The 24582-nt window shown below is 40.2% G+C and overlaps 1 protein-coding gene across 1 annotated transcript; it reads left to right on the plus strand.

Moving 5' to 3' along the window:
• Window positions 1-14153: 14153 nt before the first annotated feature.
• On the plus strand, window positions 14154-24027 carry LOC113523867 (transmembrane protein 42). The gene is made up of 3 exons (XM_026909918.3): window positions 14154-14456; window positions 15519-15665; window positions 17876-24027. The coding sequence occupies exons 1-3, from the start codon at window positions 14280-14282 to the stop codon at window positions 18032-18034; spliced, it is 483 nt and encodes a 160-aa protein (XP_026765719.1). The 5' UTR covers window positions 14154-14279; the 3' UTR covers window positions 18035-24027.
• The last annotated feature ends 555 nt before the right edge of the window (window positions 24028-24582 follow it).

Here is a 24582-nt window from a genome sequence, read left to right on the forward strand (position 1 = left end):
GTCAGCTGTAGATGGAGAGGAGGCAGGTTGAACCGGCATGTAATCAGCTCCACACACACATGCGGAGCATGAATATGACACTTGAATGGGGCGAAAGCTGCAAGCTAGGGATGGCCCCTTTTCAGCTGGTTTGTCTTTTTGCTTGAGAAAAAATAAACACGAGCCTGGAGTTCTGCTGAAATTCTGCCTGACTCCTGAGTCTTCCTCTGCACACATACACACCGAGTTCTACAGTATCCTTTAGTTTTGAGCTAAAATCATTTGTCATTTGGGTTCGTTGGCCTACTGAATGGCACTTGGGCACATACTACCATAGAATTTTTTTATTGCTTTTATTGTTTCTTGATATTAAGTCTGACTGATGCTAAGCTTAACTCATGTTTTCTTCCTGACAGGACCATGCTGGACTTGTGTGTGAGATTTCTACCACTGAAAGTGAAAGAAGAACCACAGCATTAGAAACTCCTGCAGAGATGACCTCAGTATCTGCAACTTCTAGTCTTGGTGCAACAACCGATTCAACAATCTCCACACTACCTACAAAAACAAGCAACACAAGTACTCAGGTTTCTACCACTAAAAATGAAACAAGAACCACATCATTAGCAACTCCTGCAGAGTCGAGGTCACTCCCTGCACCTACTACTCTTGGTGCAACAACCGATTCAACAACAAGCTGCATGAGTACTGAGATTTCTACCAGTGAAAGTGAAACAAGAACCACATCATTAGTAACTCCTGCAGAGATGACCTCACTCCCTGCAACTTCTACTACTCTTCATGCAACAACTTCCACAGTACCTACAAAAACAAGCTTCACAAGTACTGAGGTTTCTACCACTGTAAATGAAACAAGAACCATAGCAGAAGCAACTCCTCCAAAGATGACCTCACTAGCTGCAACTTTTACTACTCTTGGTGCAACAACTGTTGCAACAACTTCCCCAGTACCTACAACAGCCAGCAGCACAAGTACGGAGGTTTCTACCACTAAACGTGAAACAAAATCCACATCAGCAGCGATATCTACAAAGATGACCTTAATACCTGCAACTACTATTAGTGCAACAAATGATGAAACAATGTCCACAGTGCCTACACCAACAAGCAGCACAAGTACTGAGTTTTCTACCACTAAAACCGAAACAATAACCAAAGCAGAAGCAACTCCTGCAGAGATGACCTCACTAGCTACAACTTTTACTACTCTTGGTGTAACAACTGTTGCAACAACCTCCCCAGTACCTACAACAGCCAGCATCACAAGTATAGAGGTTTCTACTGCTGAAAATGAAACAAGTACTACATCATCAACAACTCCTGCAGAGGCGAGCTCACTAGCTCCAAATACTACTACTCTTGGTGGAACAACCTATGCAACAATCACCACAGTACCTACAACAACAAGCTGCACAAGTGCTGAGATTTCTACCACTGAAACTGAAACAAGAACCACTTCATTAGTAACTCCTGCAGAGATGACTTCACTACCTGCAACTTCTACTACTCTTCGTGCAACAACTTCCACAGTACCTACAAAAAGAAGCAGCAGAAGTACTGAGGTTTCTACCACTGTGAGTGAAACAAGAACCACATCAGCAACAATTCCTCTAAAAACAACCTCAGCAACTGCAGCTGCTACTACTGTTTGTGCAACCATTGGTGCAACAACCTCTGCAGTTCTTACACCAAAGGCAAACTCACTTCTTGCAAATATTACTACTCTCAGTGCAACAAACAATGCAACAACCTCCACAGTACCTACAGCAAAAAGCCACACAAACACTGAGGTTTCTACCACTGTAAATGAAACAAGAACCTTAGCAGAAGCAACTTCTGCAAAGATGACCTCACTAATTGCAACTTTTACTACTCTTGGGGTAACAACTGTTGCAACAACCTCCCCAGTACCTACAACAGCCAGCATCACAAGTACGGAGGTTTCTACCACTGAAAGTGAAACAAGTAATACATTATCAACAACTCCTGCAGAGTTGATCTCACTACCTGCAACTACTACTCTTGGTACAACAACTGATTCAACAACCACCACAGTACCTAAAACAAACTGCACAAGTACTGAGATTTCTACCACTGTAAGTGAAACACCAACCACATCAGCAACAATTCCTCTAAAAACAACCTCAGTAACTGCAACTACTACTACTCTTGGTGCAACCACTGAAGCAACAACCTCTGCAGTTCTTACAACAAAGGCAGGCTCACTTCTTGCAACTACACCCACTGCAACAAGCTGCACAGTACCTACACCAAAAATCCACACAACCACTGAGGTTTCTACCACTAAAAGTGAAACAATAACTGCAACAGAAGCAACTACTGCAAAGATTACCTCAGTAGTTGCAACTTTTACTACTCTTGGTGCAACAACTGATACAACAACCTCCACAGTCCCAAAAACAACAAGCAGCACAAGTACTAAGGTTTCTACCACTAAAAGTAAAACAAGAACCACATCAGCAGCAACATCTGCAAAGATGACCTCAATACCTGCAACTGCTAGTACGCTTAGTGCAACGAATGATGCAATAACCTCCACAGTACCTACACCAACTAAATTTTCTACCACTAAAAGTGAAACAATAACCACAGTAGAACCAACTCCTCCAAAGATGACCTCACTAGCTGCAATGTTTGCTACTTTCGATGCAACAACTGTTGCAATAAACTCCACAGTACCTACACCAACAAGCATCACAAGTTCTAAGTTTTCTATTGCAAAAAGTGAAACAAGGACCACATCAGCAAAAACTTCTGCAGTGACTTCACTACCTGCACTTACTCCTACTCTTGGTGCAAACACTGATGCAACAAGTTCTGCACTGCATACACCAACATGTAGCACAAGTAATGAGGTTTCTACCTATGAAAGTAAAACAAGAACCACATCAACAGCAACTCCGCTAAAATCAACCTTAGTAACTGCAGTTACAACTACTCTTGATGCAACAACTCATGCAACAACTTCTGCAGTATTTACAACAAGCAGCACAAACACTGATGTTTCAGCCACACTGGCAGCAACCTCTACAAAGACAACCTCAGTACCTGAATCCCCTACTACTTCTCTTGTGAACAGTGCAACATCTAAAACTATAACAACTGCTAAAGCAATTCCTACAAGCCCTCTAACACCACCAGTAGCATCCACAACGATAGCTGCAACTAAGTTAACTACTGGACCTTTTGACCACTTTTGGGGTTTTAATGATTTTTTATCTGGTTCTTACAGTCCAACAAGCAGCACAACTGCTGCAAATACAAGCATTAGTACAACATCTTCAACACCTTTTACAACAATTACTGTTGCATGGCCCTTTTTGGAAACAGCAACCACATTCACAGGAACTCCATCAGATGTGATGACTACAACAACTACTTATGCAACAACTTCCACAGCATCTAGAACAACAAGCAGCACTAGTACTATGATTTCTACGACTAAAGCTGAAACAAGTACCACATCAGCAATAACCTCTGCAAAGACAACTTCAGGACCTGTCACTTCTACTATTCTTGGTGCAACAACTACAACAGATTCAACAACAGCTACAGTAATTCCCACCATGTCACCAGTAACAACAGCTGCAGCTGCATCAACTACCACTGAATCAGCAACCACATTAGCAGCATCCACTGTGACTGTGTCTATGCCTGAAAGGACTTCTATACTAGCTAAAAATGCAACAACTTTTACATTGCCTTCACCATCAAGCAGCACCAGTACTGAGGTTTCTACCAGTGAAAGTAAAACAAGAACCGCATCAGCAGCAACTCCTCTAAAAACAACCTTAGTAACTGCAGCTACAACTACTCTTTGTGCAACAACTGATGCAACAACGTCTGCAGTATTTACAACAAGCAGCAAAAATACTGATGTTTCAACCACACTGGCAGCAGCCTCTACAAAGACAACCTCAGTATCTGAATCCCCTACTACTTCTGCAACTACTCCTACTCATGGTTCAACACCTGATGCAACAACTTTTACATTGCCTGCACCATCCAGCAGCACCAGTCCTGAGGTTTCTACCAATGAAAGTAAAACAAGAACCACATCAGTATCCGAATCCCCTACTACTTCTGTTGTGAATAGTGCAACAGCTAAAACTATAACAACTTTTAAAGCAATTTCCACAAGCCCTGTAACACCACCAGTAACATCCACAACAGCAGCTGCAAGTAAGTTAACTACTGAACCTTTTGATTGCTTTTGGGGTTTTAATGATTTTCTATCTGGTTCTTACTGGGCAACAAGCAGCACAACTGCTGCAAATACTTTAACTACTGATACAAGCATTAGTTCAACATCTTCAATGCCTTTTACAACAATTACTGCTGCATGGCCCTTTTTGGAAACAGCAACCACATCCACAGCAACTCCATCACCTCCAACTCCATCAACTACTGATGTAAGAACCGCCACAGCAACTAGAAGTATCACTAAAGCTGAAACAAGCACCCCATCAGCAGTAACCTCAGTAACTTCAGTACCTGAATCTCCTACTACTGTTAAACAAACTGCAACAGTTAATACCACTACAGCAATTTACACCACAAGATCTGTAACTCCATCAGCGCCATCCACTGCATTGGCATCCCCTACAGAGGCTAAACCTAGTAGCTCCAGTCCTTGAACTACTTTACCACCAGCATCTACAGAAAGTAGATCTTTTTTCTGATTCACTTCTATGCCAATAAAACTATTTAGTAATATATAATATTAATAATAAGAAGAAAGCAGTAAATCTTCCATCAGCTGAGGCATTTATGTGTGAGTTTCCTCACTAGTGGAACTAGTGTAGATTATGCGTATATTATCTGGTGAAGTACAAATAGGAACTCGTCACCTGGCGACTATAACTCAAATAGGAATACGTCGCCATGTGAGTACTCTATATAAGAACCCATTAATCCTCTGTCTATGTCCATCAGCCCAAGTGACCCTGATAGCTTGATGTTTTTCCACGTAGTCATAGATACACACTTCCACTTTTATACTGTATGTTCCGGACCACCAGAGCAGTTTAGTTTGAAACTAGCATAAGCCACATATCAAGGTAATTATGAATGATTTGTAATATGCCCTGATAGATTCCATCAAACAATAACAAAAAGCACTTAAAATATAGACACTGTTTGTTTTTATTGAGGCTGAGGATCACGCTAGTGTCGACACAGATCACATGGCAAGCAATGAAGAAACATTTATCTGTAAAATCTGGTGAAGGTAGATGATCAGCTCCTGTTGTAGCCAGTTATGAAGATCAGAGATCACTCTGGAGAGCAGAGGGTTGAGGCCATAGACTTTATTCTTCCAAAAAATAACGCCGAGCGGTTCTCTGCAGAGAGAGCTCCCCAACTCTTCAGAAGGTCATTCTTATAAACATTTACATGAAAAGAAAACTTCCACATCCAGTTTTTCCAAAGACCCAACATTCCCATATATGCTTATGTTAGTGTTTAAGGCAGCCTTTCTCACTTAAATTTACAGCTTGTTCCTGCTCTCCCCACCTAGCAGGATACCGATGCCTATGTAAGGTCATATAGATCACTTTCAGGTCTCCGTGTCACCTTGTGCACTACACTGGTTCCATACATCTATAACATTGAGGATTACATGTTATCAAATATGAGTACACATTTCATTGTTAACATTTTATGGTTACAATATTTCTATACTCCATACCACTGTTTTGCAAGACTGTCCAAAGTGATAACCCTTGAAGAGTCACCCATAGTTTGCGTAGAAGGCACCTACGCCCATGCTTGCTCACTCGATCACTTCCTTTACCCAATGGGCTGACTGGTCTGTAGACAGCGGAAGAGTTTCATGCTGTTCCCCAAAGCACACACATAGCTGGTCAGTAAGCCACCAGCCGCCAATTTCACATAACACTTGACTCGAAACTTGACACTTCAGAGCCTGGACACAGGGCAGACCTGGTTGTTCCACTGTAATAAAAGTGCACCTTCCTCCTGGTCCAGGGGACTAAGCACTTGAGCTTATTTTTGTTTCTGCTGCAACAACGCAGCAAAGGAGCATATTTTTCTTCCTTACAGGTTTCAGCAGCTGTGTCTGCTGCGTCTGCATCTGTTTCAATACCTGACAAGTGTCAACACCAGTGCTATTTACACCTGGAAAGGAAACAAGCAGACAGAAATCTCCACTAATTCTGAAGGTTTCATCCTCATGGTTCAGAATTTAATGAAGTAGAAACAACATTATTCTTCAGATTTAACCTCACACTAATAACATTTCATCTATACTTGCTATCAGCAAAATCAAGAATAATTTAATATAAAGATAAATCAATATTTGTTGCTTGAAATAATATTAGTTATCAACTCTACACATTATATATTTTAGTGCTACAATTAAATAGGAAGAAACAGTTTCATTTTTCTCATATCGCTGTGTGTATGAATGTGTATATGTTGTGTGTGCAATAATTTTTTCTTCTGATTAAGGAGCTCAAGTGGTGCTTTGACATTCCTCACAACTATTTTTTCTAAAAATTCTTTTCATCAGCAGTTTGAGATATACAAATGATGTTGCATTTCAGTCAGCAAGTAAACTGAAAATAACTAAACTGAACTAAATATATAGAAATAAAACAAATTCAGAACATGAAAGAAATAAACTGTTGCTCTGAAACACACTATATACACATTTAAAGATACAATGCATTTGAATGTATAACAATAGAAATCTACAACAGTGGAATTAAATTTGTGTACTTAATTGGTTTAGCTTTACATAGGACTAGCTTTACATATATCAGAGTTTCCCTTCATTAACTTTAAGCCATTTCAGTCTCATTCAGGCTTGGAACAGAGAAAACACCCGAATGTGCAGTGCAGAGCTACTCATTTTATGTTTTCATTGCTTCATCTGCCTGACAATTTTATCTAAAGTGACTTACAATCGAGGCAGGATACAAAAAGGTCAGCGTGATGGCATGCTGAAGTGCTTGACTGATTTAAACAACAGCCACTAATGTCTGAATCCAAACAAACTTGACAGTAACTTAATGAATTATCTAAACCTAGAGAGCAGTGAAGAGCTTAGCGAGAGCCTTTTTCAGCTATGGAGGATTTCTCTTCATCCATGCCTGTCCACATTAATCAGGACGATATTCTAGACTCAAAAGACGCCGTGTGTTTTTGGAGGTATGTCGTACATGTTTCAGCTAAGGTCGAATATCAGTGGTGCTGATGGTGATGGAGAGCCGCAGGGTCGTCACCCAGAGGCACCTGATGTGTCTGAGTGTTAGATAAAATCATATTACTGACTCTTACTGATGGAGAAACGCAGACGGTATAGCAATATTCCCAAGTTAGGAAAACACTGCTCCAACAAGTATCACTTGCACAAACTCCACTATCTTCCAAATGTGCAAATTCCAACCATTTATTCTCCACCAAGTGATGGTTGGAAAAGGGAATAGTGTGTGGGAAGACACACAGCCGAAAACACACCAACGAACCATGTTTACGAGCTGCTACTGTAGAGCAAGACACGCATTTAATTGGAAGAACACAAGACTAGTAGAGGAAGAGTCATAAAAAAAAAACGTAATCATTTTCCAATGATTGACAAACTACAAAATTAAAAAGAGAATATCTTCATAACTCTTTTTGTGTTTGTTTTTTAAATGTAGTATCATACTGGTGTCCATAACACTGAAGGACAGGCACAAAAATAGCTCTGAAACACCCATTCGGATTCACAGCCTTCTGATCAGTAGCTCAAAACTTTTCCCGCTGAGCCACTACTGCTATTCTCCAGGTTAATGATTAAGAAACAGTGATGTAGAATAAGCACCAAGAAACAGCACTATGTTGTGAAAATTCAGTACTAAAAACTTCAAGTCTTCCCTGCAACATGTCAGCTATGGTCCCAATTAAACTGACTGAAGCTGTTGGTCTGACTTTCTGCCTTGGATTGCCCCCAAACTGCCCTTGACCTTGATGTTCTGTGGGACCACATTATTTGGATTTGCCCTCTGGTGCTGCTGCTGTTCCTGCTTACTGAGTATAACCTGGAACTGTTTGTGAGTTACCTTTACTGGAATGCTGCCCTGTTGTTTATTAAACATGTGTACATGCATCCTAACCATCTGTCTGAGTCGTTCATACATTTCAATCATTTTACATTTAAATGTTTACATGTTGTAAAATAATCCTATTTCAGTGTGTAATACTGAATCCAACTGTGTAATAAAATCTCGATGGATGGATAGATGCATCCACTGGAAAGGATATTTTTAATGAACAAAACATATTTTCTCTATTACTGGAACTAGTTTGATTGGGTTAAAGAGATAAATCAGACTTTATTATCGTATTAATTGAAATAATATAATATAAAATATTATATTTTATTATAGAAACTTAGAAAGCATTTTCACCTGGGCAGGTTAATGTACTCTACGTAATATAAGATACATAACACAAGCCTCCAAGACCACCATGTTCTGCTCACTAGATACAGGGTTCTTCAGGGGTTCCTCTGTGTAGTTAATGATCTTAGCTTCTAAGGTAAGTTACAAGAGGTCATGAGGTTTAATGTTCCCTGCGTAGTGCACTAGATGAGGATTAATGTATTCTGCGTAGTGCACTAGATGAGGATTAATGTGCACTGCGTAGTGCACTAGATGAGTTTTAATGTATTCTGCGTAGTGCACTAGATGAGGATTAATGTATTCTGCGTAGTGCACTAGATGAGGATTAATGTATTCTGCGTAGTGCACTAGATGAGGATTAATGTATTCTGCGTAGTGCACTAGATGAGGTTTAATGTTCCCTGCGTAGTGCACTAGATGAGGTTTAATGTTCCCTGCGTAGTGCACTAGATGAGGTTTAATGTTCCCTGCGTAGTGCACTAGATGAGGATTAATGTGCACTGCGTAGTGCACTAGATGAGGATTAATGTATTCTGCGTAGTGCACTAGATGAGGATTAATGTGCACTGCGTAGTGCACTAGATGAGGATTAATGTATTCTGCGTAGTGCACTAGATGAGGATTAATGTATTCTGCGTAGTGCACTAGATGAGGTTTAATGTTCCCTGCGTAGTGCACTAGATGAGGATTAATGTGCCCTGCGTAGTGCACTAGATGAGGATTAATGTGCACTGCGTAGTGCACTAGATGAGGATTAATGTATTCTGCGTAGTGCACTAGATGAGGATTAATGTGCCCTGCGTAGTGCACTAGATGAGGATTAATGTATTCTGCGTAGTGCACTAGATGTGGATTAATGTGCACTGCGTAGTGCACTAGATGAGGATTAATGTATTCTGCGTAGTGCACTAGATGAGGATTAATGTGCCCTGCGTAGTGCACTAGATGAGGATTAATGTGCACTGCGTAGTGCACTAGATGAGGATTAATGTATTCTGCGTAGTGCACTAGATGTGGATTAATGTGCACTGCGTAGTGCACTAGATGAGGATTAATGTATTCTGCGTAGTGCACTAGATGAGGATTAATCTATTCTGCGTAGTGCACTAGATGAGGTTTAATGTATTCTGCGTAGTGCACTAGATGAGGATTAATGTATTCTGCGTAGTGCACTAGATGAGGATTAATGTATTCTGCGTAGTGCACTAGATGAGGATTAATGTGCCCTGCGTAGTGCACTAGATGAGGATTAATGTATTCTGCGTAGTGCACTAGATGGGGTTTAATGTATTCTGCGTAGTGCACTAGATGAGGATTAATGTATTCTGCGTAGTGCACTAGATGAGGATTAATGTATTCTGCGTAGTGCACTAGATGAGGATTAATGTATTCTGCGTAGTGCACTAGATGAGGTTTAATGTATTCTGCGTAGTGCACTAGATGAGGATTAATGTGCCCTGCGTAGTGCACTAGATGAGGATTAATGTATTCTGCGTAGTGCACTAGATGTGGATTAATGTGCACTGCGTAGTGCACTAGATGAGGATTAATGTATTCTGCGTAGTGCACTAGATGAGGATTAATGTGCCCTGCGTAGTGCACTAGATGAGGATTAATGTATTCTGCGTAGTGCACTAGATGAGGTTTAATGTATTCTGCGTAGTGCACTAGATGAGGATTAATGTGCCCTGCGTAGTGCACTAGATGAGGTTTAATGTATTCTGCGTAGTGCACTAGATGAGGATTAATGTGCCCTGCGTAGTGCACTAGATGAGGATTAATGTATTCTGCGTAGTGCACTAGATGAGGATTAATGTGCCCTGCGTAGTGCACTAGATGTGGATTAATGTATTCTGCGTAGTGCACTAGATGAGGTTTAATGTGCCCTGCGTAGTGCACTAGATGAGGATTAATGTGCCCTGCGTAGTGCACTAGATGTGGATTAATGTATTCTGCGTAGTGCACTAGATGTGGATTAATGTATTCTGCGTAGTGCACTAGATGAGTTTTTATGTGCCCTGCGTAGTGCACTAGATGAGGATTAATGTATTCTGCGTAGTGCACTAGATGAGGATTAATGTATTCTGCGTAGTGCGCTAGATGAGGATTAATGTGCCCTGCGTAGTGCACTAGATGAGGATTAATGTGCCCTGCGTAGTGCACTAGATGTGGATTAATGTATTCTGCGTAGTGCACTAGATGTGGATTAATGTATTCTGCGTAGTGCACTAGATGAGTTTTTATGTGCCCTGCGTAGTGCACTAGATGAGGATTAATGTGCACTGCGTAGTGCACTAGATGAGGATTAATGTATTCTGCGTAGTGCACTAGATGAGGATTAATGTGCACTGCGTAGTGCACTAGATGAGGATTAATGTATTCTGCGTAGTGCACTAGATGAGGATTAATGTGCACTGCGTAGTGCACTAGATGAGGATTAATGTATTCTGCATAGTGCACTAGATGAGATTTTATGTGCCCTGTGTAGTGCACTAGATGAGTTTTTATGCGCCCTGCGTAGTGCACTAGATGAGTTTTTATGCGCCCTGCGTAGTGCACTAGCTGAGTTTTTATGTGTCCTGCGTAGTGCACTAGCTGAGTTTTTATGTGCACTGCGTAGTGCACTAGCTGAGTTTTTATGTGTCCTGCGTAGTGCACTAGCTGAGTTTTTATGTATTCTGCGTAGTGCACTAGATGAGGATTAATGTATTCTGCGTAGTGCACTAGATGAGGATAAATGTATTCTGCGTAGTGCACTAGATGAGGATTAATGTATTCTGCGTAGTGCACTAGATGAGGATTAATGTATTCTGCGTAGTGCACTAGATGAGTTTTTATGCGCCCTGCGTAGTGCACTAGATGAGTTTTTATGTGCCCTGCGTAGTGCACTAGATGAGGATTAATGTATTCTGCGTAGTGCACTAGATGAGGATTAATGTATTCTGCGTAGTGCACTAGATGAGTTTTTATGTGTCCTGCGTAGTGCACTAGCTGAGTTTTTATGTGTCCTGCGTAGTGCACTAGCTGAGTTTTTATGTGCACTGCGTAGTGCACTAGATGAGGATTAATGTATTCTGCGTAGTTCACTAGATGAGGATTAATGTATTCTGCGTAGTGCACTAGATGAGGATTAATGTATTCTGCGTAGTGCACTAGATGAGTTTTTATGTGCCCTGCGTAGTGCACTAGATGAGTTTTTATGTGCCCTGCGTAGTGCACAAGATGAGGATTAATGTGCACTGCGTAGTGCACTAGATGAGGTTTAATGTATTCTGCGTAGTGCACTAGATGAGGATTAATGTGCCCTGCGTAGTGCACTAGATGAGGATTAATGTGCACTGCGTAGTGCACTAGATGAGGTTTAATGTATTCTGCGTAGTGCACTAGATGAGGTTTAATGTATTCTGCGTAGTGCACTAGATGAGGATTAATGTGCCCTGCGTAGTGCACTAGATGAGGATTAATGTGCACTGCGTAGTGCACTAGATGAGATTTTATGTGCCCTGCGTAGTGCACTAGATGAGGATTAATGTGCACTGCGTAGTGCACTAGATGAGGATTAATGTATTCTGCGTAGTGCACTAGATGAGGTTTAATGTGCACTGCGTAGTGCACTAGATGAGGATTAATGTATTCTGCGTAGTGCACTAGATGAGGATTAATGTGCCCTGCGTAGTGCACTAGATGAGTTTTTATGTGCCCTGCGTAGTGCACTAGATGAGGTTTAATGTGCACTGCGTAGTGCACTAGATGAGTTTTTATGTGCCCTGTGTAGTGCACAAGATGAGGATTAATGTGCACTGCGTAGTGCACTAGATGAGGTTTAATGTATTCTGCGTAGTGCACTAGATGAGGATTAATGTGCCCTGCGTAGTGCACTAGATGAGGATTAATGTGCACTGCGTAGTGCACTAGATGAGGATTAATGTATTCTGCGTAGTGCACTAGATGAGGTTTAATGTATTCTGCGTAGTGCACTAGATGAGGATTAATGTGCCCTGCGTAGTGCACTAGATGAGGATTAATGTGCCCTGCGTAGTGCACTAGATGAGGATTAATGTGCCCTGCGTAGTGCACTAGATGAGGATTAATGTATTCTGCGTAGTGCACTAGATGAGGTTTAATGTGCCCTGCGTAGTGCACTAGATGAGGATTAATGTATTCTGCGTAGTGCACTAGATGAGGATTAATGTGCCCTGCGTAGTGCACTAGATGAGGTTTAATGTATTCTGCGTAGTGCACTAGATGAGGATTAATGTGCCCTGCGTAGTGCACTAGATGAGGATTAATGTGCCCTGCGTAGTGCACTAGATGAGGATTAATGTATTCTGCGTAGTGCACTAGATGAGGTTTAATGTGCCCTGCGTAGTGCACTAGATGAGGTTTAATGTATTCTGCGTAGTGCACTAGATGAGATTTTATGTGCCCTGCGTAGTGCACTAGATGAGGATTAATGTGCACTGCGTAGTGCACTAGATGAGGTTTAATGTATTCTGCGTAGTGCACTAGATGAGGATTAATGTGCCCTGCGTAGTGCACTAGATGAGGATTAATGTGCCCTGCGTAGTGCACTAGATGAGGATTAATGTATTCTGCGTAGTGCACTAGATGAGGTTTAATGTGCCCTGCGTAGTGCACTAGATGAGGATTAATGTATTCTGCGTAGTGCACTAGATGAGGTTTAATGTGCCCTGCGTAGTGCACTAGATGAGGTTTAATGTATTCTGCGTAGTGCACTAGATGAGGATTAATGTGCCCTGCGTAGTGCACTAGATGAGGATTAATGTGCCCTGCGTAGTGCACTAGATGAGGATTAATGTATTCTGCGTAGTGCACTAGATGAGGTTTAATGTGCCCTGCGTAGTGCACTAGATGAGGTTTAATGTATTCTGCGTAGTGCACTAGATGAGATTTTATGTGCCCTGCGTAGTGCACTAGATGAGGATTAATGTGCACTGCGTAGTGCACTAGATGAGGATTAATGTATTCTGCGTAGTGCACTAGATGAGGTTTAATGTGCCCTGCGTAGTGCACTAGATGAGGTTTAATGTGCACTGCGTAGTGCACTAGATGAGGATTAATGTATTCTGCGTAGTGCACTAGATGAGGTTTAATGTGCCCTGCGTAGTGCACTAGATGAGGTTTAATGTATTCTGCGTAGTGCACTAGATGAGGATTAATGTATTCTGCGTAGTGCACTAGATGAGGATTAATGTGCCCTGCGTAGTGCACTAGATGAGGATTAATGTATTCTGCGTAGTGCACTAGATGAGTTTTTATGCACCCTGCGTAGTGCACTAGATGTGGATTAATGTGCCCTGCGTAGTGCACTAGATGAGTTTTTATGCACCCTGCGTAGTGCACTAGATGTGGATTAATGTGCCCTGCGTAGTGCACTAGATGAGTTTTTATGTGCACTGCGTAGTGCACTAGATGAGGTTTAATGTGCCCTGCGTAGTGCACTAGATGAGGTTTAATGTATTCTGCGTAGTGCACTAGATGAGGATTAATGTATTCTGCGTAGTGCACTAGATGAGGATTAATGTGCCCTGCGTAGTGCACTAGATGAGGTTTAATGTATTCTGCGTAGTGCACTAGATGAGTTTTTATGCGCCCTGCGTAGTGCACTAGATGTGGATTAATGTGCCCTGCGTAGTGCACTAGATGAGTTTTTATGTGCACTGCGTAGTGCACTCCATGTGCGCTATGGTGTGCTGTTGAGACGCGCCCCGCAGCGGTGTGATCAGTGATCAGTGCGGGTGTTGTCAGGAGGAAGTGCGGGGTTTCTCCGGGCTCGGTCGCGTGCTTCTGGTCGTGTGGATGATGCGTGAGTAGCGCGCGGAGGTCGCCATGTTCCCCGGGGTGGTGTACGCCCTGCTGGCGGGGTTCCTCGGCGCCGTGGCCTCGTCCTCCGCCAAGCTGTCCCTCGGCACGGATTATCTGAAGGGCGTGTGTGAGACGGGGCTGAGGACGTGGGGAGAACAGAGGACATTCAGACACGCCGATGAGACCACCGCGTGCGAGTGGGTGCGTCATCACCGCCTATTCACAGCCTCCTGATTCTTTATTATAGGGGGAAAGTGGGCGGGGCTTGTGTTACTGACCATCATCTACAGTCAGAGTGCAGACTAGTCAGCTTAGGGTTAGGTTAGATTAGGTTAAGACAGGTTAGGTTATATTAGGTTAGGATAGGTTAGGTTAGGTTAAGACAGGTTAGGGTAGGATAGGTTAGATTAGGTTAAGACAGGTTAGGTTAGATTAGGTTAAGACAGGTTAGGTTAGATTAGGTTAAGACAGGTTAGGGTAGGATAGGTTAGATTAGGTTAAGACAGGTTAGGTTAGATTAGGTTAAGACAGGTTAGGTTAGGATAGGTTAGATTAGGTTAGGATAGGCTAAGATAGGTTAGGTTAGATTAGGTCAGGTTAAAAAAGATTAGGATAGATTAGGTTAGGATAGGTTAGGTTAGATTATGTTAGTATAGGTTAAGTTAGGATAGGTTAGGTTTGGTTAGTTTAGGTTCGGTTCGGTTCAGTTTTATCGTCATTGTTAGAGTTCTAGTACAGAGACGATGAAATGCAGTCAGCATCCAATCCGTAGTGCAAGTAACAGATAAGTTAAATGCGGTAATAAGGTTGTGGTGCAGTAAGTGAACAGTGTAGAGGTAAAGGTAAACAGCATGATGCATAACCAGTAATGCAGATGGAAATAAGGTTAAAAGGAATAAATAAGAATTAAGGTGCAGTGAGCTGAGATAAACAGTATACAGGTAAACAGCATGATGCAGGAAGTGTGATGCGGCAGATAAAATGCAGATGTGTAAATAACAGTCTGATATAAATTACTGTAGTATGACAGATAATTGCAGTAAAGTGCAAGTTCTTGTAAATTATCACAGATACAGTATAGTACGGTGTGTAATGCTAGTGTTTAGTTATGAGGTGGAGGCTGGCAGTTAACGCTTAGAAGGTTCAGCAGAGGTACAGCTGAAGGGAAAAAGCTGTTCATGAGTGTTTTTGTGCTTTCAGTGGTTTCAGTAGTAAATAGCTGTATTGAGAGTTAAATAAATTAATGTAAATGGTGTGTTTTAGCTGCACATCCCCCTGCGTTTGCTCTGTGGCGGACTGCTCTTCACCTGCAATGCTGTGATGTGGACGTTCCTGTCAAAGGCCCTCAGGTACTCTTCATCCTCGACCCGAACCACTGTGACCACCACCGCCTCCAACTTCATCTCCTCTGTGAGTATCGCCAACCCTGTCTTTCTTCTTTTTCTTTTTAATTAAACAATGATGTCATACTTCTTATCCGTTTATAAAAAAAACAGGTTCTCACTTACATTAGAGAAGCTACAAACAATCGTTCCCTTGCTAGCCTCGCTTTTTTTTTCTCTGTCTTGAAGCTTGTCTTGAAATTGCAGCTTGTTACAAAGCGCTGATACTGGAGACTCCTTCCGTAAATGTTAAATAAACGTCTCCTAACAGAAAGCTTCATAAAAAACATCAATGATTCTACAGAGTGTACCAAAAGTCTCCGTACATACACAGGGGAAATTCACACTCATTAGCAAAATGTAACTTTATTTACAAAACTTTCTCTACATGATTGCCATTTATTTCATATAACTGAATCTCCATAGCAACCTTTCGACATCTTCCCGATCCAGCCATGAGAATGATTTCAGTGTGTTCTTCTTTTCTCAAATGCGTTCTTAAAGGCTGTCTGAAAAAAAATATATAATATAAACAAAGTATAAAAATTATGGAAGGCATTTTGCTAAAAAGTGTTAATTTCCCCTTGATGTATGGAAATCTTTGGGATACACTGTACAGTCTCCTCCGAAAGTATTGGAACAGCAAGACCAACTCTGTTGTTTTTGCTACACACTGAAGACACTTAGGTTTGAGATGAATATGAGAAGACAGATCAGAATTTCAGCTTTCATTTCCTCATATTCACATCTGAATGTCTTAAATAAATTAGAAAAATTAGAACAACTTTCTTATTTATATATAATCTTCAGTAGATCGTGCACTTCCTTCAGTAACAGATGGTGGATTTTCAGTGTAGTCGGCCAATAACTGCAGAGGAGTTCAAAATTTTTTATTTAAAACAAAAAAAAAGTGGTGAGGTCTTATGGGATTTTTGAGCCCTTGAACAGGCTAAAAAAAAAAAAAAGTTAATAACCCCTGCCCTAGACCCTGAACTCCCAAACCCCAAATTTCCCCGGAAAAAAGGGTACTAAACTGTAGTACATGTTTACATTTTTACTAAAATAAGAAAAAACTAATCACAACCTATGTATGTACCTCAAATCTCCTTTTTAAAGGTCCACTACATTCACCTTTCCAGGTAAAAGCTACATATTAAAGGTACAAAAGGTGTACGCTTAAGGTTAAAATCTCAGCATGCGAGGAAAGGCACAGTTTAGTACTTTTTTTCCTTCTTAAGGGTGAATCAACCACTAACTTTTATTTTAAACACTAATTTATTCGAAACGCAACCCCTAGCCTTGAAGTTGAACCTTCTCCACCTTGCCTCTTTTGCTATGTAGAGAAACGGGAAGTCTGAACTCGGAATTAACTAAATTTCACGCTTGGCACATTCAAGCTACAAAGCGGAGAAAAAAAAAAACATTGATGTGTTTGTTTTGTTAGCAACAAGCTAGCCAGCTAACATGCTAAGTGTGTGTTTTGTTAGCAACAAGCTAGCCAGCTAACATTCGTGATCATGATGTATTTACTTTCACAAAACAGCTACCTTTTAAGTGTTATAGATTTAGCCAACTGATGTGTACGTGTCAATTTAAAGTAAGTACTACTATGAACTCGTTTAAATAGTGACGTTTATTTATTGTTGATGGAGTGGTTGGCCATGTTGACATGACATCACATGCTGATCTCAGGGACGAGGACATACTCCTGATTCTCCAAGTTGGAATTCTAAGTGGATTCCTAGTTGGAGGTCAGAATTTCCAAGTTAGTCAAACGCAACCTATATGTATTTTCATTATTTCCATCAGTAGGTTATGGGCGTGGCCTCCTATCCGGCAGGTTTTATGCTAGGACAAGGACATGTATTCGGTTTATTTTACGATTTATACACGTTAGTATTCTTTTTGCAGAAAAAAAAACACAAGAAGAGTTTGCTGGAGCCAATCATTTGGGTTTATAGATTTTATTACATCATAAATTTGCATACAGTTGAGAACATTCAGATGATGCTAGTCGCTGTTGTTGGAAGCTCGATTTAGTGTCATGCATGTTAACAAAACGGTGTGATTGTGGTTCCATGATGACCTTGTTTGACCTCTTATTATTATTAGCTTTACGGAAAACTCTAAAAACATCTACGATGCGTCACCCCTTTGCGAACTTTATTTAAGTGAATTAATTGCATGTGACATTGAGTTGTAGTTACATGACGACACCGTATCTGTTCTGTTCCTCAGGCGCTCCTCGGGCAGCTGATCTTTGGGGACAGCCTTGTCGCTCTGTGGTGGGTCGGGGTCTCGCTCACACTCTCGGGTCTCCTGGTGCTACAACGCTCTTCCTCCACCAATACATACTCCGAGACCTCTAAAAAGGACGAACGAGACGACGTGAACTGAAGACACACGCGTCACGACGAGCAGCAGCCGCTTTCAAAGATTTAAAAGTGCTGTGACCAAAAGTAATCAAACTAGATATGAGAGCTAAAAACAATACAGCCAAAAAATACTAATGTGGCTAGCAAAAAAAAAAAAAAAAAGAAAGTGAAGATGACAAAGCACAAAAAGAATTTAGAAAAAAGTCTAAAGTAGAATTTAGAAACTTTGCTATGGTTTAAAACTAGCAAAGGATTTACTCATAGCTCCATTAATTACTCTTGGTTTATTTGTGATGTGATGATTTAAAGGCATAATCCTCAGTGAAATTGCTGATATTGCTAATAACGAATGAAATTTTTTGCATGGATCCTACCTGCTAGCTTGTCACGTTAGTATTGTGGCTAGATATTGTAACAAGGGCAGCCTGAAAACTAGCCATGTGCTAATCATTAGTTATACAAAATGTCACTATATTTAATGCAGACAGTGTTTTTTTTTTTTTTAATATAGTCACTAGTCCAGAAGCGGCTGGCTATGTAGGGTCCTTATTTAGGACACGTTTAAAGGAGCATCATCCGTGTCCTTCTTGGAGAAAGTCACACCATGATCCTGTTGGAGGATGTTGTTTACAGAAAGGCCATCTTAAGTTCTCTCAGCCTTTGTGGATATATTTATGAACAAGAAGCACAGGAAGATCCCCGTGCTTATGGACGCTTGGGATTATTTTGGAGGACGGAACAGGAAGATGTCCTGATGTGAGACTTCTCAACCATCACAGATCCTTCCAGAGTTTTTTTTTTTTTTTTAATTATTATTAACCATTATAAACACCTCGTTGTAGAGTGAGTATCCTCACGATATCTCCGTGACAGGAGCTTGTGTGAGTATTGGGTCATACCAAAGACTTAAATGCTGGATCTTCTGGTGTGGGATGATGGAGCGATGAAAGCTTAAGTCTTAAAACAGATTCAAGATTAATGGAGGAAAGCAAAGAAAGAAAAGAAGATGACACTACGTTCATGTCTGCTCAGCGTTTTTTTGATTTAGTTCCAAATAGAAACGAAAGTAGCTTTAGTATATAGCATCTAAAGCTAAACACAAAGCTAAACGTAAGCTAGTTAAACACAAATTATCATCAAATCATACTGTACTAGCTGTGTACACTCACCAGAAGCACCAATAATCTCTGCTACTTCCTTCCAAGCTTTATTTTTCTTCATAATGTCGTATATGACAGGATAAGATGAGATTTTTCCTTAATTTTGCATCAAACTGTAAAAGGGAACTAATTGCAGATAAGAACTAAAGTTGTGAGCAGGGAACGTAAGAAACATCGAACGACGCGCACCATAGGACTGATCCTAGGAATTCTTCGTGCGAATTGTTCGGATTTGTCGCCTCTTTACAGCGTCGTAGCTAATTTGTGTATAATTGAGAGAATCTCTTTAAATAACGCTTTGTTTTTACACACAGACGTGGAAAATAAATAAACAAGCATGCTAGCTACTTTGAACTTGGGGTAAGAGAGAAGAATCGAAGCTGCTGATTGGTCCGCCGATTGTGACATCAGCACAATCAGTGTTGGTGTGTTTCAAAGGGAAAGTTTCCCACTTCAATTAGAAATCATTTAAACAGCATAAAGTTTATTTAAAAAAAACAACAACAATGTGCTAAACATTAACAGCATTTGTAATAGATATTTAGATATTTAATCGCTTTTAACGATGGAATCATGGATCATTTACTTTTTCCGTAATGTGTGATGTATTTTCCGAGTGAAACAGGTTCAGGATTTTCACTCAGTGATGATTCATGGTTGGAGAAGGTGGAAGTGAAACTGTCCATGATGTTATTACGATATTATTTTCTCCACCCACATGTGCATGATGTCATCACGCTGAGATCCGTTGCACCTCCTCTGCCTTTATCCACAGTAGGAAATTGTGACCTAGAAACAGCTGTAGAGGGATTAGATGCCTTTTTTCGGCTGTATAATAACAGAGCAGAGCATCATGTGATGAACGCTGAGTCTCTTCTTCATCTCTTCCGCAGACACGTCACTGTGATCAGAGAGCCGCACTGATGCAATAACAGCTAGCACAACATCAAGCTTAATCTCTGCACAAAGCCGTTTCACATTGTGCGCCTTCCGTCGCTGATATCTGATGTCGCTCGGATAGAAACGGAAAATCCTGAAAAAGTGCTTTCAGGAATGTAGCGACAAAGTGCACAATTTGTACCTAAACAACCAAATCCAGAACTTCCAGAACCTCCTTCATTCATAGACAGTATACATAGATAACATAAAAGTGTTAATGCTAACAAGAAATGAAAGATAGCAAGACAGAACCATGTGAACTGCTCACTCGCTAGCGACAAAAAGTAAAGAATTTATAAAACATAATCTCATTTAAAGAAATCCTTCAAAATTGCTGAACAAATGGAAGATAGCAAGGTGCAACCATTGCCAGGATTAGCATGGTCAAATAGCCAAAACTGGCAATGCTAATTGCTATTGCATATGGCTAACAACAAAAACAAGATGGTGGCAAGCCAGAAACATGCTAACTGCTCAGATTTTAAGTACAAGCTACTAAAAGTGCTGAATGCAGCATTTGTAAAACTTCAGATATAATAAAATTGCTAATGTAATGAATACAATGAATTGAAGATAGCAATGCTATCTAGCAATGACCATGCTAATTCCCAGGATTAGCATTTCAGCAAACTGTTTTTGTTTTTTGTTTTTTTGCTGAGCTAACTCATCCTTTACTGGATGTACAGTGAAGACTTACAGATAGAAAATAACTTTTTTCTTAGTAGAGAATAAAGAGTAGTTAGTAGACTTAATTAAACATTCTGCAAATAAGCTAACAGTTGACAGTGAAGGAAAAAATAACAGGAAAGATTAGCATTATAGCGTCTTTAGTTTTATTTTGATCAAAAAAAAAAAAAAAGAGTTTAATGGTTGCAGGAATAGAATGCAACATGCTAATAAAATGCTAAAGACTAATGAGAGAAAATAGCTTGAATTTCGTGCAAACGTTTAATTAAATTAGGAATAAGTATAATCTGTAAAACCTGATATTATATTTAAAAGTCAAATTCAGTCAAATTGCTAACAGATAAATGTTAGCATTGCTTCTATTCCTGTTTGAATTGCCCATGTGTCCTAGCAGCGAATCGCTAACAGTGAATGGTAGATAAAGCGACTATGCTAACTGCTAGATTAGCGTGTAAGTTTACTAGTTGGTCATTTCATGGATTAACTTTCTTCTCTGCAGCTTTTATTATCTCGTAGCAAAACTCAAACACAATGCGTTTACACTCGCTGTGAATCTCCAGTGCTTCCTACGTCCAGTTTATTGGAATTCTCAAAGGAGAATAAACGATCGAAACTGACTATCTGGGAAATCCATGCTGGATGCCTTATTTTTGATTTTTTTGTTTTTAATCACCAAATCCAAAGTCATGTGTACGTTTATAATTTTCCATGCAAGTCCCTGGCAATGTGAGTTATTTCTATTAACGTTACTTCAATCTGAGATGCTGATGTTTGTTATTTCTGTTGTTTTTCACCGTCTTGAGCTAAAGTTATGGATGTTAAACATCGGCAGCTGCAGGATCAGCTAACGTTACGGGGGAAAAAACACCAGTTCCCGAAGTTAATTTTGCAGTGGTTATACCACTGGTAAAGATTTATTGTCAAATCGTTACATGGCTAGTTATACTGCGTTATCTTTATCGTGTTAATGCTATAGGTATGCGATAAAAAGATATATATGACGTGAATAGATTAGCTAATAATCCTAATGTAGAAATGAGCATTTAGCATGAGGTTTATTCATATTTATCCAGTGACTTGACACACAGTTCAATGTGTCTGTTTTTTATACTGATGTTCAGCTCAGTGTCATGTATTAAATTTAATGTAGGCATGTGCTGGTTATACAATATACTGCAATTTTTAATATATTAGAGTAGTTTTATTGGACATATGAAAATGTTGTTGGATTCCATCTGAAAGGAGGCTGAGTAGCATACGGCCTCCTCCGAAAGTATTGGAACGGCAAGGCCCGTTATTTTGTTTTTGCTATACAGAAGCCATTTGGGTTTGAGATCAGAAGATAAATATGAGATGATAGATGAGAATTTCAGCTTTCATTTCCTCATATTTATGTCTAGATGTGTTAAATCTAGGTGTTACATGATGACGCATCTAAATGTTGGACTACTGATCAGAGGGTCATGAGTTCACATCCCAGCACCACCAAGATGCCACTGCTAGGCCCTTAACCCTCAGCTGCTCTGTTGTATAAATGAGATAAATGTAAGTCGCTCTGGATAAGGGCGTATGCCATAAATGTGAATGTTAAACAACTTAGAACATGGCACCTTTGGTAGCAGACCGCCCAATTTTCAAGTGATCAAAAGTATTGGAACATTAATATTTGGTTGCATATCTCTTGCTCGCAATAACTGCACCAAGCCGGTGACCTACTGACATCACCAAACTGTTGCGTTCTTCATTTGTGATGCTTTTCCAGGCTTGTAGCGCAGCTTCTTTCAGTTGTTGTTTGTTTTGGGGGTTTCTCCCTTCAGTTTCCTCTTCAGGAGGTGAAATGCTGCTCAGCTGGGTTAAGGTCCGTTGATGGACTTGGACAGTCTAAAACCTTCCACTTTTTTCCTGATGAAGTGCTTTGTTGTGTTGCAGTGTGTTTTGGGTCGTTGTCTTGCTGCATGATGAAGTTCCTCCCAATTAGATTGGATGCATTTCTCTGTACATTGTCAGACAGAATGTTTCTGTAGGTTTCTGAATTCATTCTGCTGCTACATCATGAGCTCCATCATCAGTAAAGATTAGTGAGTCTGTTCCAGAAGCAGCCATGCAAGCCCAAGCCATGACACTACCTCCACCGTGCTTCACCCATGAGCTCATATGTTTTGGATCATGAACAGATCCTTTCTTTCTCCACACTTTGGTCTTTCCATCACTTTGGTAGAGGTTCATCTTGGTTCCTGAACTTTTGTGGCTCATCTCTGTATTTCTCTGTGAATTCCAGTCTGGCCTTCTGACTCTTACTGCTGATGAGAGCTTTGCATCTTGTGGTGTGGCCTCTACATTTCTGCTCTTGAAGTCTTCTTCAAATGAAACCTTCAGCCCTGCCCTGTGGAAGTTGTTGGTGATGTCACTGACTGTTGTTTTTGGGTTTTTCTTCACAGCTCTCACAATGTTTCTGTCATCATTGTTTTCCTTGGCCTACCTGTTCCATGTCTGCTTGTTAGTACACCAGTGGTTTCTTTCTTTTTCAGGACATTCCAGATTGTTGTATTGGCTCTGCCCAATGCTTGTGCAATGTATCTAATAGATTTTCCCACTTTTCTCAGCTTTAGAATGGCTTGCTTTTCTCCCATAGACAGCTCTCTGGTCTTCATGTTGGTTTATGCTTTTTTAACAACAGATGCAGTCTTCACAGGTGAAACCCAGGGCTCAGACCAAGAGCAGATTTTTAGAGCTATTAATTGTTTAAACAATCAATCTAACAGGACACACCTGGGCAACAAGAAACACCTGTCAGTCACATGTTCCAATATTTTTGATCACTTGAACAAATGAGTGGGCTCAAACAAAAGGTGCCATGTTCTAAGTTGTTTAACATGTCTAGATGTAGATATCGGGAAATGAAAGTTGAAATTCTGATGTATTGTCTCATATTCATCTTTGGATCTCAAACCCAAATGTCTTCAGTGTATAGCAAAAACAAAAAGAATTGGTCTTGCTGTTCCAATACTTTTGGAGGAGACTGTGTGTAGCTTTAACCTGATAGCTATGTAATTTAGCTTGCTCTTTGCTACAAGAGGAAACTCTGTTTAAAAAGCTGAGTTGTTTGTTTAAATTCAGTGTGAAAATGTATTATCAGGACATGCCTATTTGCCACATATCGCCTGTATAAGATGAATTAACCATCTTCTGTAAATATATGGAATATATGTATGTAAGAATAAAAAAAAGAAACAAACTTTTTCAGTGTACTCCCTGAGTGTGAGAAAGGTGCGAAGAAAACGTTAAATAGCAGGTGGTTATTTTCCTATAACTGCACATTCTGAAGATTTTTATTCCTCTTATACCACAGCAATCTGTCAGCAATTAGAATTTGCTATTTAATAAAGAACATACTTGTACTTTATATCTGTTTATAGTTACATTTAATATTGTGGAGCCTCTTAAAAACAAGTTAGTTCCTGTTGTCACTTACGTCATAGCAACTATAAACAGTCGTTCCCTCACCAGCTTCTCCTTTTTCTCTCTCTTGAAGTTAATAAGACAAAAAAAAACGCAGCTTGTCATTTTATCGAGAAACCGCAAAGAAGTGTAAACTTCTCTGTCCTTCATATCATTGAGTACATACGTTTAAATCCATTTATGTGCAGCGTCCCTGTGAATGAGCTGTTACCATAGAAACGATAATGTATTAGAACGAGTGCATTAATATAAACCTGTGAATTGCAGCTGCGCTACTGTCAGAGCTGCTGTTATAGAAAACTAATCAACACCTTCTGACCAATCA

The sequence above is a fragment of the Pangasianodon hypophthalmus genome, chromosome 9 (genome assembly GCF_027358585.1).
Source record: "Pangasianodon hypophthalmus isolate fPanHyp1 chromosome 9, fPanHyp1.pri, whole genome shotgun sequence".
NCBI classification, from domain to species: Eukaryota; Metazoa; Chordata; class Actinopteri; order Siluriformes; family Pangasiidae; genus Pangasianodon; species Pangasianodon hypophthalmus.